At 34.6% G+C, this 20,483-nt stretch overlaps 1 protein-coding gene across 2 annotated transcripts in view; it reads right to left on the bottom strand.

The window, feature by feature from the left end:
* The window catches only part of SLC4A10 (solute carrier family 4 member 10), a 142,112-nt gene extending 127,409 nt beyond the window's left edge, over positions 1-14,703 (bottom strand). For both annotated transcript variants that reach the window (XM_087819813.1, XM_016196641.2), the window contains exon 1: positions 14,623-14,703. In XM_087819813.1, coding sequence (XP_087675939.1) covers positions 14,623-14,703 — 81 coding nt within the window. The remainder of the gene's footprint in view (positions 1-14,622) is intronic.
* Between the last annotated feature and the right edge of the window lie 5,780 nt (positions 14,704-20,483).

Raw genomic sequence — 20,483 nt, forward strand, 5'->3', positions numbered from 1 at the left:
AAGCTTTAACCTCTAATTGTATTATGCTGTATTAAATAGGACATTAGATATGAAAGCATAAGCTCAGAGATTATCATAAGAGTTCAATAAAATACTAGCTGAACTGAAATCTAATCATAAGTCAAGCATAACTTTGAATTTCACTTAGAATATTATATTTTCGTAAAATAAATGAGCCCATCTATTTTCACTAGCATATTAGTTTGAAATTAGGTATTTAAAATCTGGTATCTACTCTAAAACATAGATTATAGCACCTCCAGTCATACAAATTAAATGTCATATATACTGTAGTAATTAAATCATATATTTATTTTAAAGTAGCTTAATAAACCACTCTGTCTCCTTTCCTATGCTTTTTTAATGAAAGCAGTTGAGCTCCTTTCTAAAGAATCTAATTGGGGAGGTGGCAATTAGGTTTCATTTACTTATGTAAAGTAAATGTGTTATTTTGTCTTTACACATATAAGAAAAAATAGAGCTGAGAATAAGAATTGGAGAGTAAAACCCTCTGTCATAGGAATAGGGGTAAGAAGGCATAAGCTAAATCATCGTGTAAGAACTTCATGTAAAGGCCAGCCGGGAGTACAGTCAGGTCAGGGAAGTTCACTGGTTCACATGAAATCCTCCAGAGTCCAGCTCAGGGCTGAAAGGCTCAGGGGAGAAAGCCTTCCGATGCTAAGCTCATTCTGGCTCAGCATTAATTTCATCACAACATACAGCATTGTACTTCTTACTGTCACTGTGACATAAAGAATATGATCTCTCCTAGAGAGCCTAACATCTGATGGTTAACAATAAAAAGTGTTTGAGAAATTAAGAACAGTTTTCATCAGTCAAAAGTATTTCAAAGGGTTGTGATACCTCACATTTGAGTTCCTGCCTTGTTCACCTACCTGATCCTCTAGATTTGTTTTGAATTCTGGACTTGATTGTTACCTTGTTCTTAAAAATCCTTCTAGAGCCTCAGTTCTGCCTATTGACCAAACTTTGTACTCAGAAAATGATGCTAACTACTACTACAGTTCCTTACTTTTGCCTCATGCCGTCTTTAGTCTCCTCATGTTGCTAGCTCATAAATGCTCTACGAGTCTCCAGTCTTATTATAAGCCTTTCTTCATTATTCCCGCTTATTCCTTAAGCACCTGCCACACCCCCACGAGCTTGTTTCGTGTTCAGGTACGAGTTTTATACGTGTGACCTATCCCTCTGCTGCTGCTCCCATTTAGGAAGTCAACAAAAGGCAGTGCTGGATCAATGCCGAGAGGTATGTGGAGCCACATACTACCTGGATTGAAATTTTGTTTCATTTCATTCATACCTGTGTGACTTTAGGCATCTTCTGCAATTTATCTGTGTCTCAGGTGACTTATTAGTACATATAAAGCTCTTGAGTTTGCCAAACATGTATTAAGTTCTCAAAAAATAATATTTACATTATTATTTCTACTATTGGAGCAACAAAATTCAGTAAGACATGGTTCTTTCCCTCAAAGAGCTTACAGATCTCATGTTAAGTACAACACGCAATGATATACATAATTCTTAAAATTAAATACTTCATGGATGGGTAAAACAGTAGACTGCACAAATGACATAAGAATTAGAAACTGGGGGAAAGATCTGAAAGGAATTACATAGAATATAAAACAGAATGACAAGAATGTGAAAAATATGATAATTTTTAAAGCAGGATAATATGATAAAGTCTATCATTTAGCCAATTAGAGTTCTAGGAGATAATAACAGAGAAAATGAGAAAGAGTGCAGATTGAAAATAATGGGTGAAAATTATAGACATGAATCACTGGATTCAGGAATCACAATGAATTACAAACACTAAAAGTAAAAGACAATTCACAACTACACATATCATGTGAAACTGCAGAATGACACATTTTTAAAACAGCAAGGGGGAAAAAATCACATAAAAAGAAATGATAAACTAATCAAAATAGAAGCCAGAAGAGAGTAAAATACTGTCATCAGAATACTAAGGAAAAAACAATTGCTAATCTAGAAGTAAATGCCCAGCTAAGCTAACATTCTTGAAAGACACTTAAGAGAAACAGAAACTGAGACAATTTATTACCATAGCACTCTTACTAATGTAATTCCTAACTATATACTTCAGAAAGAAATAAAATTATTCTATAAAGGATGTCTGAGATGTAAGAAGGAATCCTGAGCCAAGAAACTAAAGGACATAAACAAATATAAAGAAAATAAAAATAAGATGAGTTTAAAAATCAACTCCTTGATCTCTAAGGTCCTTTCTAGTTGGACAGTACTTGAATTTTTATATTAAGCTGTCTCTACATCAGTGTAAGAATCATTTTTTATCTCTATTCAAGTACCTATCTCTGCTTTAGCATAAGATAGTAACATTTATAATCCTCTCATATTATCAATACCCTTCTCCTTTCCTGCCACCCAAAACCCTGATATTTTTACTGATATATTATAGACTTGTAGGAGTCAGTGTCAATTATAGGAAGAGAATAAAGGTATACATATACATTTTAAAATAAAATTAGCATTTTTATTTTTTTCATCTTGAATAATGGCTTGTTCTTTACAACTTTGTAAGAATCTACAAAATTAGAGTACTGCACAAGTAGTTAGCCTTCTCTTAAATTAGGACAGTCCTGAGTTGGCCTACATATACAGCAGTCAATTATATAAATTATTTAAACTGAAATAAGCCCCTAATGTCAGTATTTTAAAGACTTATAGGTGAATTGGACTGGAATATTGAATAATTTGCAACCTGAAAATGGAAAGAAGATTCCTAATATATGAAAAACAAAAATCCAATATATTTCATATATTTCCTAATATTTGAAAAAACAAAAAATATAATGAAATAATATATGTAAGGTATTATGAACTGAATAAATAAGGAAATTTCAAAATATTTTTAGATAATTAAAATGATACTGAGGAATAAGATAAATAAAACATTAAAAGATGAACTTTAATGATAAGATATGCAGTGAAAAAATAATAATTTTAAAACTAAAGTTTGCTGATTTTTTCCCCTTTAAACCTCAGTGATTGCTTATTAGTGATACGTTTTATCATATCACTAGGAATTTTAGGCAAGCAATATTCTAAAAAATTGACTTCTATTACATTTAATAGCAACTTCAAGCAAAGTGATTTTTCGAATTTTACAAATGCCAAAAATGTGGGAGACGGAATGGGGAAGGGCTGCTTTATTTATTTTCCCCTTTATATCTAATAAAGAACAACAACAACAAAACGTTTGCTCTTAAATTTTCCAATGATCTAAAAATTCAAGGGATATAGAAAAAGAAAAGAAAAATACCCTAAACAATGGGGAAAATGCAATTAAAGAAATGCATTCGTAATAAAATAAAGATGGCTCTTTATTTTCATACAGTCATTGATGGCTTGATCAAACAAGTTAACTAAAACATAATTTCAATTTATAATTGCATTTATTAAATGATGAGCAATGTATGTCTTCATGGTTCACCAACTGCTATTGGATTTAGGACCCCACAATAGTTACCTAATAATGTCCTATAGGTCACTATGCCAAAGTGAAATAAAATAGTATCAATTATTTCCCATGTGGCAACCTTCACAGTTCTTTGCCACTTGTTATGAATATGGTTTAAACCAGGTTGAGTAGTATAATAGATTATCTATGAAAAACAAAACTATGCCTTGAGATGTGTTTCTAATTCTATCTGGCTGCCATTAGCTCTTCCCATCTCTTTCAATGAGAAGTTCCAATTTTACGCTTCCTAGGCATACAACATAAAATTCACCATCTAAATCATTTTTAAGTGAACAGTACTGAAGTGTTAACTATATGCACATTGCTGTGCCACAGACCTCTAAAACTTTTTCATCTTGCAAAACTTTTCCCCTTCCCTCTTCCTCCAGCTCCTGGCAACCACCATTCTACCTTCTGTTTCTATAAGTTTGACTACTCTAGATACATCATTTAAGTGAAATTATGCACCGTTTCTCTTTTTGTGATCAGGTTATTTCACTCAGCAAATGTCCTCAATTTCATCCATTTTGCAGCATGTGACAAGATTTCCTTCTTGTTTAAAGCTGCATAATATTCCATTATATGTATATGCCACATTCTGTTTGTCCATTTATCTGCCAACAGATATTTAGTTGATTCCATCTCTTGGCTATTGTGAATAATGCTTTAATAAACATAGGTATGCAAATGACTTTTTTTTTAATTATTAAATTTACTGGTTAATAGTGTCATATAGGTTTCAAGTGTACACTTTTATGATACATGATCTGTATATTGTGTTGTGTGCTCCCCACTCAAAATCAAATCATCATCAACCACCATATATTTGACCCCCTTTTCCTTTTACTAACCCCTCTTCCCCTTCCCTCTGGTAACCACCATACTGTTGTCTACGTCTATAAATTTAAGTTTTATATCCCACATATGAGTGAACTCATATGGTTCCTAGCTTTTTCTGTCTGACTTATTTATCTTAGTATAATATTCTCAAGGTCCATCCATTGTTACGAATGGCAGTGTTTCATCCTGTCTCATGGCTGAGTAGTGTTCCATTGTGTACATGTACCACCTCTTCTTTATCCAGTCCTCTACCGACGCACACTTTGGTTGTCTCCATATCTTGGCCACCATAAAGAATGCTGCAATGAACACAGGGGTCCATATATATATATGCAAATAAATTTTTTGAAGTTTTTCAGGTGAAAACACTGAAGAGGGATTGCTGGGTCATATGGTAACTCTATTCTTAGTTTTTTGAGGAATTGCCATACTGTTTTAGTGGCTGTGCCAGTTTACATTCCCACTAGCAATGAATGAGGGTTCCCTTTTCCCCACAGCCTCTCCAACACTTGTTATTACTTGTCTTGTTGATAGCAGCCATTCCAACAGGTGTGAGGTGGTATCTCATTGTAGTTTTGATTTGCATTTCCCTAATAGCTAGTGAAGTGGAACATCTTTTCATATATCTGATGGCCATTTGTATGTCTTTTGCCCATTTTTTAATTGGAATGTTTGTTTGTTTGGTGTTGAGTTGTTTGAGTTCATTATCTATTTTGGATATTAACCCCTTGTTAGAGCTATTGTTTGCAAATATCATCTTCCATTCAGTTGATTGCCTTTTTTGTTGTCAGTTTCTTTTGCTGTGCAGAAGCATTTTAGTTTGATAGAGCCCCATTCATTTATTTTTGCCTTTATTGCCCTTGCCTTTGGGATCAAATTCATAAAATGTTCTCTACACCCAAAGCCCATAAGTTTAGCACCTATGTTTTCTTCTATGTACTTTATTGTTTCAGATCTTATATTTAGGTCCTTGATCCATTTTGAATTCATTTTTGTACAAGGGACAAACTGTAATCTAATTTCATTCTTTTGCATATGGCTTTCCAGTTCTCCCAGCATCATTTACTGAAGAGGCTTTCTTTCATCCATTGTGTGTTTTTGGCTCCTTTGTCAAAAATTATTTGCCCATATACCTGTGGTTTTATTTCTGTGCTCTCAATTCTGTTCCATTGGTCTGTGTGTCTGTTTTTCTGCCAGTACCATGCTGTTTTGATTATCCTGGCTCTGTAGTATAATTTGAAGTCAAGCAGTGAGATACCTTGGCTTTGTTCTTTTTTTCTCAGGATTCCTTTGGCTATTCAGGGTTTTTTATGGTTCCATACAAATCTAATGATTTTTTGTTATCTTTCTTTTTTTTAAAATGGCATTGGAATTTTGATGGAGATGGCATTAAATCTGTATATTGCTTTGGGTAATATGGCCATTTTAACTATGTTGATTTTTTGAACCCATGAACACAAAATATCTTTCTGTTTCATTGTATCTTTTTTTTTTCTCTTTTAATAGTGCTATAGTAGCTGTAATAATAATAACTAACATTGATTGTAAGGTTTACAATGTGCCAGGAAAAGTACTAGAACTTTACACACATATACTCATTAAAAATCTTCAAAACAGATGAGTATTCTGAGACTTAAAGAGCTAAGATACTTTCCCAGGAACCTTCAGCTACTAAGAGGTAGGGACTAAGTTTGAATCAAGGTCAATACTCTTAACCAATATGCTACACTACAAAGGTATTATATTAGTTAAGCATAAAATCTAAAATTCCTTAATTTAACTTCAAACACTTCAGATTCTAGTTCAAGTCTATTTATACACCTCAGCTAATATGAGTTCCTAATGGTTAGTTAAGTGACCTAGGCCATATTTTTCCATGAACATTTCATACTTATTATTCAATGAAAAAATTTATTTATTAAGTTGTTTCCACATGTCAGGCACTGTATTAAGGCTGGTTATAACTAAATAAAAAATACTGCCTTTGCCATTAAACAGTTCACAGTAAAGACAGGAAAATCAATGACTACAATTCAGCATGTATTGTGCTTCAAGTAAGGTAAGTATTGGAATCCAGGAGAACAAAAGGAAAAAAACAACTTAAAGGGACAAAGGAATGTTTCAAAAGGAGGTGATGTTCAATCTAAATAAATCCTGAAGTATAAGAAAGAATCAGGCAGGCAAAAACAAAGAGAAATGAGAGAACAAATCATTTTAGGCAGGGAGGACAGCATTTTTAAAAGCATGAGAGAGCCTGTCTCTTCCTAACTAGCAGAATTTAGACTAAGTTGAACTAAAGACTAAGTTTAAATGTCACTTCCTCATTCCTCAAAAAAGTAAAAATATAGCTACCATATGATCCAGCAATCCCACTTCCAGGTGGATATCCAAAGAAATAAAATCACTGTCTCAAAGAGATATCTGCACTCCACATTCATTGCCACATTATTCACAATATCCAAGATACGGGAACAACCAGTCTGTCAATGAATAAGTGGATAAAATTAATACAATGGAATATTATTCAGCCATGTGAGTAAGAAGGAAATCGTGTCTTTTGCAACAACATAGACAGACCTTGAGGACATTATGCTAAGTAAAATAAGTCAGAAAGAGAAGCAAATATTGTATGTTCTTAACTCTGAAAATTATTATGAAGCTAACGGGGAATTATAGTAATGAAATGTCTGTTTCTGGTTTACATTTCAGAAACAGTACTCTGGCAGCTGAGTGGTGAGTAGGTTGCTTTGGGGATAGGTGATGGGAAGAAAAAGAAATGCCAATTAAGGAACCGGTGTAGCAGAGAAATGAATGTGAACTCATGCTGAGGTCAAGACAAAGGGGAAAGAAGGGATACATTTTGGGCTCCTTAGGAGAAACAATCTACATAATTTGGTGAGTAATTGGATCTAAGGTTGGGATAAAGAGGTTGAAAATGATTATGAGGTCATCATGCCAAGAAAGACATAGAGGCTTTGAAGAGAAAATAATAAGTTTAATTTGGGACATGTCACATTTGAGATATTTATAAGATAAATGAGCAGAAATGTCTATCATGATGCAATGTCTGACACCCCAGACAGAGGTTAAAATGTGGATTTGAATTATAGATTTGGAATTCATCACCATGTAAAGCAACAGTTCTCCATTTGACTGCCCATCAGGTTCACTTGGAAAGTTTTTGTAAATATAGGAGCCTGGGTTTTATCTTCATAGACTTTGTTTAGTACTTCGAAGATAAGCTTGGAGCATCAGTGTTCTTAAAAAGCTAAATATATGACTCTGATGCATAACCACAATTAAGGATCACTGATGGGTAATTTAACTCGTGACAATAGATTGGGTTCATGGTTTTCAAATAGTATGCTGCACCAGTTAGGGGATATTGAGAAGAAATTATCAGAAAGAGTATGATAATAATAACAATTATAATTTATTAGGCACCTATGACAAGAACTGTACTAATGACTTTACATATATTATTTGTAGTGAAAGAGAAAGCAGAATGGAGTATAATGAAAGCCAAGTCATACCTGTTCAGTGGTATCTTCCATGGAAGTTTCAATTTACACTGATGTCTCTCATCTGAATGGGCATTTAGAATATACTAACTTATACGTCGCTATCTAATTCAAGTGTATATAACTCTAAGTAGTATAACACAGTGGTTAAAATCAAGAGCTCTAGAGCTAGGTTTCCAGGTTTGAATCCTATATCATCCTTTACTTTGTTGGTAATTTTGATCTTAGGCAAGGTACTTAGTTTCTTTTTTAGTATATTATATATAATGAAGTATAATGTGAATATATATATAATACTTTATTTATAGGATAATGTATCCCTTGAAGGGATAGACTTGTTTTATATTTTCTGAAGTTTTTTTCATAATTCTAAAAATTAGCATATTAGTATCCCCATTTTACAGATAACAATACTGAGGAACAAGGGATTAGGTAACATCCCTGAAATAAACATTGCCAGTAAAATAGAAGATATGTGATCCAAATGAGTCCACTGCAGAACTCTAGCTCTTAGCTACCGTGCTATACTGCTTCCCTCCAGGCTATGCAACAGCCTCAGATTCTAGTTACACTGAATAAGGTTTGAAAAAAATTCACAGGAATAGGCGGTGTACATTTATATGCAGCACATTTTGCAAGGTACTGCACTGAAACTGAGCTCTGCTGTCTTTTAGAAAGAGAAGCTTGATAAATATTCGATTATCTTTTTAACTTACTCTGATCTATATTTCTGTTATATCATTTTTAAAAGGCTTAGATGGGGAAGGGGTCACTTTACTACAGTCTTTTATCTATTTTTTGAGGAAAATATGTTTAAAAGTATTAAAGCAACCCAAAGCCCAACAATTTCCAAGGATTTTTCCAGAAATGGGTCTACGATTTTTAACAAGAACTGAAAACTTGTAGGCTCCCTACCAGATGTATGGCTAATTCCCAGGCAATATGAAGACAGAAGGATTAATAAAAATAACCTCGCCTTGGCCATGTGGCTCAGTTGGTCTGAGCATCGTCCCCTACACCAAAAAGTTTTGGGGTTTGATTCTCTGTCAGGGCACATCCCTAGGTTGTGGGTTCGATCTTCCGTCAGGGCGGGTATGGGAGACAACCAATTGATGCTTCCTTCTCTCTCTCTCTCTCTCTCTCTCCCTCTCTGCCTTCCTCTCTCTAAAATCAATAAAAACATACCCTTGGGTGAGAATTTTAAAAAATAAAAATAAATAAAATAAATAAAAGCAATCTCACAAGAACTTCTAGAAAATGGGGTTTCCTAATAATGCAGACTTCTACAGGAAGAAACAGAGCAGTCCCAATTCTATGGGTCTGCTCTTGCTCTAAATATAGAGCGAGGAGAGCAAGCGTGTCTGGTTTCATTTTTATTCACATGAGTTTTACTTCTGACATACTTTAACGGGCAATGTACTAAATGAGAGTATTCAATTCCAATTCTTGTACAATTCCTCTGTACAAATACCATCTTCCTGGGCCTGACAACAAAAGTCACATCCCAGCTGTCACATCTAACGTAAATCTGCTCTTGGATGTTACCCAGCTTTTTAACTAGCCTCAGGCAATACTGAAATGCTACTGGTGTATGGAGTAGATTTAAAGGTCATATAAAAAGTATTAGCGATGATGGTTTATTTTATCATTTCTAAATGAAAAAGAACAAAACTAAAATATCTCTATGGCATCCACGATTATAAATAGCAATTTCTATTTTCAATTTTCCCTAAGAAAAAGTCCTCATTATTCAAATATTCACCATAGTGACATGGGCATTCAATGTATTAAAATGATCCCTCTAGATTGTCCTTGGTCTAGGAAATGTCAAAAATAAAGCCAAAGCTAAATCAGATTACCTACAATAAAACAGAGTTTACATCAGGGACAAGCAGGAGGTCTCCTAGGATCTGAGATCTAGGACTTGAGTGGTTGCGGATAGACTGAGAAATGCTCTCACGTGCAATTTTGATAGAGAATTTTATTAAAATCCTTCATTTTGCTTCTACCCCCTACCTTGTCTACTAACTACTAATAATCTACTCAGGAATTTAATTTTCATTTCCAAAGTCTCAGGAGGGTTAGAGCTCTGAAAATGACTGTAAAATATAGGTACTGCTCTTTCATTTATTTTATTTTATTTCTCCCAAGAATAAGTAGACAGGCACAAGAATGTTCTTAGTTTAGAAATCATAATCTAATACTCAAGGCTCTATACTATCTGGTCCCAACAAACTTTCCCTGTGATAGTCTAAAATACCCCAGTAGGCTATGGCCAAAATGAACTATTCCGTATTACTTAGGCAAATTATTTGCTTTCTGCCCCCCCTACATTTGGTCATGTCGTTTCCTCTGCCCAAAATGACCTTTCCTCTATCTTGGCCAGTCTTCAAGGTCTACCTCGGATGCTACCTTTTCCATACTTACCTAACACCCCATCTAGCCTGCCTCTCCTCTCCTCTCCTCTCAGATGGAAATATCCTGCCCCTTGTACTCACAGAAGAATATCTGTGCTTCTTTCATCTCTCTTATGAATCTCTGTGGCACTCACCACTTCCCACATTGTGTTGTAGTTACTTAGAGTGTATGACTCACCAGCTGTGAGCTCCTGAAGGAAGTAACCCATTGGTCTTTATATCCTTGCCCAGTACTGTGACCAGAACACTGTCGGGTTTTGTAGGATTGTTTGCTTTAACAAACTGCATTATGCTGAGGTTTGCCTGACCCTGTGCCAGTCTGGGGGAAAGAGCTGCACATTGAGAAAATTACTTAAGAAAAGAACTAAAATGCAAGGATGTCACAAACTGTAACACTTAAGTATTTAGACTTCATCCAAATACCAAATTATTCAGTTGTACTTAGAAGCATGACAATTTTTTCAGCAAATATATGTTTTTACAGTAAATAATCACCAGTGACTCAAAATATTATACTTTATCAAAAAGAAACTTGAAATGTTCTATTCATATGCAATACTGTCTTTTTAACATATTTCACTTTAGTCTTTCATGTAAGATAAAAATATTCATTAAAAAATAAAATTACTAAAACAAGTTGCACTTAACTTTCAGTGAAGTTTTTTGTCTTGGGTATTTTTTTACGATTTCAAAAATAACCCAGAGATCATGAAATCTAAGCTGTATAACTTGTCTCTATTATTTTCTTTAAACCTTTATTTTACTCTTTAACTTTAATCTTTATCTATAACCAAAAAAGAACCAACATTGCTATTAAATTTGTCCAAAGGCCCAATAATCTTTCTGAATGTGAATATAGTTGGTAATAACATAGGAAAGCAAAGGATCTACACATAGAATACTAGGAGCTTAAATCAGCTTAGTAAGCAGATTCAAAAACACTTTAAACACGAAACTTTTCATCAAGTCACAATTATTATAGTCAGTAAATGTTAGAATTTAATCAGAGTAGCCTGTTTTCCTTTGCTTGCCTTTTTTATAATCATCTTTATTCAGTGTACAATAGGTTTTCGACTCCATTTCTTATTTGATAAGGAGAATGAAAGAGAAGGGAAAAACTAAACTGCATGACTACCATTACCAACACCTGCCATATAACCCATTCTCTCTCTTTGAATGTCTATAATAATGTCTGTTAATAATTAATGTTGGCAATCATGTGCTTGCTACTCTTATAAGTGCTTTATATGCATTAACTCACTTGGTCTTCACAACAGCTCTTTGAGGTAGGTGCCATTACTATCCCTATATTACTTAGCAGGGTTGAGTAACCTGCCCAGGATCACACAGCTAGCAAGTGGTAGAGCTAAGATTTGAACACAGTGAACGTGGCAGTCCCGGTGCTTAACTATCATACTATACAGGCCAGAATAATTTGCAAATCAATTTTCTATTGCTCTAATACAAGAAAACAGGAACTTTGGAGGCACTGTGGGGCAGCATGCCCCAGTTAGGGGTTCTGGGAAAACAAAGGTTTTGCATATGCTTTACCCACCACCCTGCTTCTTTCTGCCAGGATACTGTTATGACAGAGAAGACAGCAGTGCCTGGGTGTCCCACAGCCATAAGGCTAAGGGCGTCCTCCATACTACTTCCTCCAGGTCCCTTCCTCAGAGCCTGAGGTGAATCTTAGCCCCTCCACCCTGTTGTATACAAAGGACTCCCCAAATGACCTAGTTAGCATCAAACACTCCCAAACTTGCTTCTCTATGTCTACAGTTTAACCCCTATGAAGTCAAAACCCCCTTCCATAATGCATCATTACCTGTGCCTGGCCTGGTATTAGACTGGATCGGTCATATTCCTATTTCGAGCTGATTCTTGGGGCCCCTGCTTCTGCCTCCTACAAATGAGCTATATCCACTTTCACTCTCAAAACAAATTAACTATGGCTTATAAAATTTACAAGGTTATTTTACTGATTCAATTTATAATGCCCTGGTGAAATAAATAATGTAATATGCTTTTTAAAATTATAAAATGCTTGATTATATAGTTTAACTCATGCTTTTGTTTTTTTAATACTAAGACATTTACATGAGAAAAAGAGAAATAAGCCATTCTAGGGTTGATTGGTTTATAAATGAAAACTGATTGTAGCATACCACCTTTGGAAGGCCAATTCAAAATGCGAACATAGCTCATGCACATTTTCTCATGATCTTCAAAGCAGGAATCAACTTTTTCTTTTCTATGTTTCTCACAACACCAAATACAGTCTTGTGCAAATGATCGGCTTGCACATAATGTTTACTGAATTGAACAGTTACTCAAATAGTTGTTTATAGGAAGCTTACCTTTAGAAAACTTTATGATGTATAATGAAATGCATTTATAAAATGGTACAGACAGAGACAACCACTGTAAAAAGAAGATGACCAATTGTTACAGGGCAGATTTACAATTAATTTCACGGTTCAAAAGGTCAAGATCATCTTACTGGACAGGAAAAATGGTTTGACATTACATTTAAATGTCTGCGACATTCCAACCAATCTTTACTTCTTAATGTAATGTATTTTGACAAAGCAATGGAGAGAACCTCTCTTGTTTGTAAAAGAAATAACAACTCTAAACAGTAAGTAATTTTTTTCACCTTACAAATCTTTTGAGATATCCTCATTTGAGTGCCCCGAAAGGAAAGTAACTGAAAAAATCTTTATGGTTTGGTTCTTTTGAAAGGTCATAAATACAGTGAAAAATAGCAGAATGCTGTGAAACCAATACTTAGTGGAATCCCAAAGCAATGCCAAGAAACAGAATGTACTCATAGTGACTAATACATGCAAATACTGAAAATAAATTCTAACAGATTAAACAGGTTTTGTAGCAACTAAAAGGTATATTCACATCATTCCAAAACTAATCAAGCTTAAAAATATGGCAATTTTCCCCACTAATAAGAATGTAAGCTGGCTAAGTAGCCTGAATAACATATAAATTATAGCCAATATCAGTAGGTATAATTTTTTTCAATGTGGTTTTAATTAAAATAGAGAATTGAATTAAATCACTGTTTCAGACTTGCACTTCAGCCTTTTGATAAATATATTCATTTTTAATACTATATCACTTTGCCTTAATAAAGCATTAAATCCTAATCATGCCACAGAATCAGAAACACAAAACTATCTTTCTGTTGAGAAATGTTGCAACATTTTATCTCTTTGTGCTCTTTTAATATGGAATACCTGGTCAAGTATCCTCTAAACTTGAGGTAGAAATATGTATAATAAAAAATTAAAAAATATATATATTTCCTTCATAATCTGAATGTCAAGCCCAGGCACAGTTAGTAATTTCCCAAACATGTAATTCTGAGAATATGCTACAGCAAGCCAAAGTTAAATGTATCATAACTTGGTTGGTAGAAATAGTTTAAAATAAGAGTTTCAGGATAAAATGGATATATAAATCCAAATTCTTTGCTGTGATGATGCTCCATTCTTTGTAGTTAGTATGTCTAATAGTCAAATCTTTTCATTTTGAAAATGAAAGTAAACAAATGCAGAATATCTCTGGGTCAAAAACCTGAAGCAAGCTTAAATGTCATAAGCTTTCCTTAAAATAAAAAAGACTTATCATCTGCTTTCATCTATAAGCAATGCCTTAGCAGATATCGATATTAAGAGGGCCAAGAATATCATCATTTCAACAGAGCTGAGAAATTATTAAAACCAATGCCTTTTAAGACAGTTCAGATACTGAAACATACATTTCAGGAAATTAGCTTATAGCTCAGATGCTAATAACCATGTCTCCTCTCATCACACTCGTATTGCTATGTGGTTGCACACTACAATGGCTGCATCTATCTTTATGCTTAAGAAATTCCAGATTAAAATATTTTAATATGTCACTATATATAAGCAGCTAGCCACGAAGTATCCTTATCAGTTTGAACAATGTGGGCTACTTTTATCATTCCCAATAAAAGATGCAGCATTCAGGTTTAATCTGGAAAAATCTGTAAAGCCCCAGACCTTGCTTTTAATCACATACAAAGTATATTTTCCTTAACCCTCACTTCCCCCCCAAAAAGCAAAAGTAAACACAAACTCAAATACACACAAACATTTCTAAAACTCAGATTGCTTATCTGGTGCCCATGACCCTAAATATTACTCATTCAAATATCCTAAGGAAAATCTAATAATAAACAATTACATAGATTAACATATTCCAAACGACCAGAAGCCAGAAAAAGCCATAACTCTGCAATCTAATAGTTTAATCATAATTCATGAGGTCATACCTGATGACTTAGCGATTGAAAAGACTCACAGGTTCCAGACTGCATGGCCTTTCTATGCCCAGAAACCCCTAAAGAGTGCATTTTCTGTCTTACAAAAGGTAATCACAGCCATCTCTATGTCTCAGCATCTTCAGGGCCAGTGAAGAAAACGAGCAGCAGGTCTGTCCATCAGCATCTTTTTAAGCCACCATGAAGATATCAGATCCCATAGACTGTTTGTCATCTCCCCTTGGCAGTTACACACGCCCCGTACTAAGAGAGGATGACATCGCTGTATTTGCTATTTGCTGAAGCTGCTAATGCTCTCTGAAAATAGTAAGCTTGCTGCTTAGAGAAATCCTGCATCATCAAACAGAACGATCCACATCCTCCAGCTTCCCAGTTCTGCTACTATAAAGATGTCACTTGCCAAGGAGAGTTTTACTTTTTGTCAGTTCTTTAAAAATAAGCAATATTCTATTTAATTGTCAGTGTGTGTTGCAAATACCATGTTAAAATCGCAATTATTAGGCAGTTTTCTCCATGTGTGACTAAGCTTTAGTATGACTAAACAAGAAAAACTGTACTCTTTTTTTATATATTTTTTTTAATATATCTTCATTGATTTCAGAGAGAGGAAGGGAGAGGGAGAGAGAGTTGAAACATCAATGATGAGAGAGTCATTGATCGGCTGCCTCCTGCAAGCCTCCTGCAAGCCTCCTGCTGGGGATCGAGCCCATAACCCAGGCATGTGCCCTGACCGGGAATCGAACCTCGATCTCCTGGATCCTAGGTCTATACTCAACTGCTGAGCTATGCCAGGCCGAGCTGTACTCTCTTTTAAAGGAATCTTCCCTCTAAACCTTGTGTATCATCACTCATCCAACTCATTACAATTAGAAGTCCCTAAAACTGAAAAATTTTTATTCTGGCAGTCTTTGATAATTGTATATAACAGTAGATAGATAAATAAGTAAAAGCATTTCACTTTTCTCAGAACTTTCATTTTTATTTCATATTCTCTAGACCATATGCTTCAAATCAAAATACCTTTTATATGTTTATTTAATATCTTCTGAAAAAGACAATGTGCTAGTATTAAATTCCAAAAGTGCATAGTAAATCTATGTAAGTTACTGACATTTTAATTGTGATTTCTCACTGTGCCTTATTTGCGTTCATCAAGGATCTTATGCTTTCATTTACCACAACATAGTAGAATCAGGAAATTTTAAGAATGATAAAGTAGCCTGATAACAGAGGACCAATATTCTCTAAAATTGTATATAAAAATATACTTTACCACATGACGAAAGATTGTTCTAAAAATACAACAAAAATTATACTAAAATTATAATCAACTGAATTTGAAATTAAAACACCAAATACGACATATCACTCTAAAACAGATTTCACATTATGGATAATCTAAATTAATTAACACTTTATTTGTATCCCTAAGAACACTATTTATATACCTGTGAAATAAACTAAATGAAATTTAATGTTAGCTAAAGTGCTCTACAGAAAATGTTTTAGATAATTGTAGACGAATAAACAAATCCATATAATTTCCCTTCTCCCACTCACAACATTTGATGAGCACAATATGTACCATCATGGAGGCCAGTCAAAATGAGTCTTAAAGATTTGGCTTCTCGCAGGGGCTGGGAGGTGGGAGGAAAGGGGAGATGTTGTTCAAAAAGAGTACAAGTTCCAATTATAAGAAGAATAAGTTCCGGGGAATCTAATGTATAGCATAGTGATTATAGTTGACAATATTTTATTAAATATCTAGAAACTGCACTATAGTACTAATAATTTAGCAATGTATAAGTGTCAAATATACATGTATCAAATCACATTATAAACCTTAAACTTACAGTGTTGTGTCAATTGTATCACAATAAATCTGAGGGAAAGTATACCCTAAAAGTATACAATTTTCATTTTACAAAATAAAGAAATTGGGCTTCTTTAACAGCCTGATCCACAATGTCCCTTTAGAGAAGTAGTAATTTCTCTCTAACTGCACAAGTTCCGACAAAGGGTTCAGTTTTTTACCTAAATGCATACAATGACACATTTGGATGAAAAATCACATGCAGGAAAATATCTTACCTATGCAGTATTTATTCTCTTATTGTAATAAAAAGAGGTACTCATTCTGGAAGCCCTATCTTCTCAATAGGGCTCTCCTAAACTGCACCATCGCCCTTCCTACATTCACATATAACATATTAAACACCTTCTCTGTGTCAGGTACTCTGTAGGCTGGAGGCTACATGACAACACGAAATACGCCACCACAAAAGCAGATAATTAAACAAGCATGTTTTATTGTGACAGAAGAATTAAGAGGTGATATGAGAGCAATAAAAGGGCGTCTGACCCTAATCTAGAGCTCAGAAAGGATCTCCCTGAGTGGGTACCGTGAAAACGGAGAAGTTCCTGAGCAGGTCACATTCAAGAATGATAAACACAGCAAGTTTACGCCATAAAGTGTAAGTAGGACAGAGGGGACAGACGAGGCCAGGAAGGGAGGCCAAAGTGCAATTACGGAGGAAACCTCAGAAGCCGTTTAAAAAGTCTGAGGTTTATCTTTAGGGAATGAGAGGCCATCAACATAATCAGTTTTGGAGTTTTAGATGATCCTGGCTACAGTGGAGAGTTAACTGAGTAAAACGAAACTGGAGGAAGAGCGACGAGTGCTAGAATTTTGAGCAGGGGATAACGATGACAGTGGGAATGGAGAGAAATAGATTCCAGGTATAGGTTTTAGTTAAAAGGGCCAGGATTCGGGGATTGAATGTGAGAAGTGAGAGAGAGAGAGAGAAATGTCGGGACTGGTGCCTAACCTCCTATATATCAGATTTCATTCTGACAATCAATATACTTTCATCACATGCTCTTTGTGATGTGTATCTTTTTCATGTGTATGTGTTCAGTTTTTATAAAATAGTCAGACAATTGTGAGAAGACTCATCTTATATTCCCTCTCTCATGATCTCCCCTGCCAGGTAAGTATAACTAATTATATATATAGTATGGAGCAAACATATCAGGAAATAAGACCTTATGGACAGAATTCCTGTCTCCTACTTTCAGAGATTTTCCCAACAGCAATCACTATGTGTTTTAATTATATCTTTGTAACAATATACCTTATTTTCAGTAATTAAAATTACTTTTATTTTAATATATTTTGTTAGGTTGAGAAGCAGTAAATACTTCAAAAATATATCCAAGAGAATCTAAAGTGTTTTACATTAGTTATTTTATCATAAAGCATTTTTTTTTTTATTTAAAGAAAACTTATTTCAGCCCTAAAGAGAGGGAAGGAAGGAAGGAAGGAAGGAAGGAAGGAAGGGAGGGAGGGAGGGAGGGAGGGAGGAAGGAAGGAAGGAAGGAAGGAAGGAAGGGAGGGAGGGAGGGAGGGAGGGAGGGAGGAAGGAAGGAAGGAAGGAAGGAAGGAAGGAAGGAAGGGAGGGAGGGAGGGGGGAGGGGGGAGGGGGGAGGGGGGAGGGGAGGGGGGAGGGGAGGGGGAGGGGGGAGGGGAGGAAATGAACTTGTTTTAGAGATTACCTCTGAAAACTTAAGTAATTCATTTTGTCTTATATACTACTGGTTTAAAAAGTGTAAATTAGCTCAACTTTCAAAGTAATTTGGCAAAATGTATGAAGATGCTTAAGAATATTCAATGCTTCCTAGTATTTCCAGTTAGGAAAAACTGTCTGAAGGGAAAATGCAGATTAAGGTTTACACACAGAGATGTGTGGTGCTATATTATTAGAAGAGAAAAAATAGGAACAATAAGAAAAAGGTTAATTAAATTATGATACAAAACAAAAAATGTTCTGTAACCACTGAATACTATCAACGAAAGACGTTAGTGACTAAGGAAAATGCATATTATCATAGAATATAAATGAAAAACAAGACCCCAATATGTCTGTGTAGTACAATCTCAACCATCTAAAATATACACTGAAAAAACAGACAAAATGTTGAATTTCAAAAGATAGCCCCCAATGTGACTCATCTTACAATTACACACTTCCTGAGTTCATGTTTTTGTAATAAAATAAGAGAACGTTTCTGAGGAGAATTTTATAGTTGTGCTTGTTTCTTATGTGCTTCAAAGTTCAGTCTTTCTATTGTTTTACTCGTATTTTTGCTCTAACATTAAAATATTCTAATCTACTTCTATTAGATGATCTATGCTTTAAAAATCACTTCGTATGTGTCTTGTATATCACTTATTATATCTGTGTGTGAGTCTTTGTTTTCACACTATTTATACTGGGCTAATACTGGTACACACTGTTTGGTAATAATTTCTCACACCAGCTTCATGTTACATGAAAAAAAAAGAATCTGTGCATCATGACTTTGTATCGCTATTTGTGTCACTTAGTCATCGTGGTGTAATCTCAGTGGGTTGTTACAAACAGCAGGACAATGGGACGCACTGAGAGCACCACAGAGCACCTGCTTCTCTTTCTCGACAGGCAGTGAAAACCGTCTTATTTTCACTTTTACAAAGAATATTGGTTGAACTTGAGAACATAGATCAATAATTATATATAATATATAGCAAACATATCAGAAAATAAGACCTTATAGATGGTGAAGAAACTGACTATTCCCATTGAAAATCTAATTATTATGATAACTACTCCTGCATGATGGGGTAAATTCTGTGGGGCCCACAACACTAAATTTCAGTTCAGAGAAAGTGTTTGCATTAAAAAACACCTTCAGCTGTCTGAATACCAAACCTCAATAATATATCATCTTTATTTTCTACTATTTTTTCTAATTTTATCATCATTCTACCAGTTCTCGTAGTAAATCTGTACAGTGAGTCACACAATAGAGGAAAATAAAAGATATAACAATTTATTAGATAACATTTACTTTGTATTTTAATAATTATACCAGTTACAACAGAACTTCCTATTGGCACAGAACAACTTAGAGGAAAACCTGATCAAAAATCTGGGGGGATCACTTACAAAATTTCATTAGAGATAATCAATATTGATATTTTATTTCTAGTTTCTAATTAATATACACTTAAAACTACATTACACTATTTGTCTCTTCCTAGTATTAAATTATGAATCTTTCCCTAGTCAATAAGCATTTTCTATAATAATGTTTCATGGCTAAATGGTATTCTATCAAATAGAGAGAGAGGCAGCACACTTTATTTAACCAATACCTTTCTTCGACACATTTCTTTCTGTTTTTGATTATAAATAATAGTGTAATGAACATCTTTGTGAACAAAGCCTTACACATATCTTCTATTTTCTTAGGTTAAACTCCAGTAAGTAAATTTACTGGATCAAAGGGTATGAACTTTTTGAGGTTTTGGATAAAAATTGCCAAATTACCCTACAGAGGATTATATCCACTTATATTCTATAAAATAAAAACCTGTTTCCTCACTGTCTTTCCAGAACAAGGTATTATCTCACAGACTTTATGTAGATTAATAGTCTCGGTAAGTTAATGTGAAAATCAAGGAAAACTGGGCATGCATTAAGTCACAGGGGTGGGGGAACCGTTTTTTCTGCCAAGGGTCATTTGGATATTTATAACATCACTCAAGGAACATACAATATTATCAACTTAAGAATTGGCCATGAAAAAATCTCTTAGATATATTGAATTTTGAGTCCTGCCTGCAGTTGCCTTGGCAGGGCCACGCCAAATGATTTTGTGGCCCTGTATACAGGGCCCAAGGTCCAGTTTCCCACCTCTGTAAGACAGAGGCTTAAACTAAGGATAATTAAACCAAATAGAGTTATCTTGCCGGGTGGAGCGTGGTTCAGCGGTTGAGCGTCGACCTGGGATCCTGGGATCCAGGGGTT

Source organism: Miniopterus natalensis, chromosome 8 (genome assembly GCF_054644295.1).
Source record: "Miniopterus natalensis isolate mMinNat1 chromosome 8, mMinNat1.hap1, whole genome shotgun sequence".
Classification (NCBI taxonomy): domain Eukaryota; kingdom Metazoa; phylum Chordata; class Mammalia; order Chiroptera; family Miniopteridae; genus Miniopterus; species Miniopterus natalensis.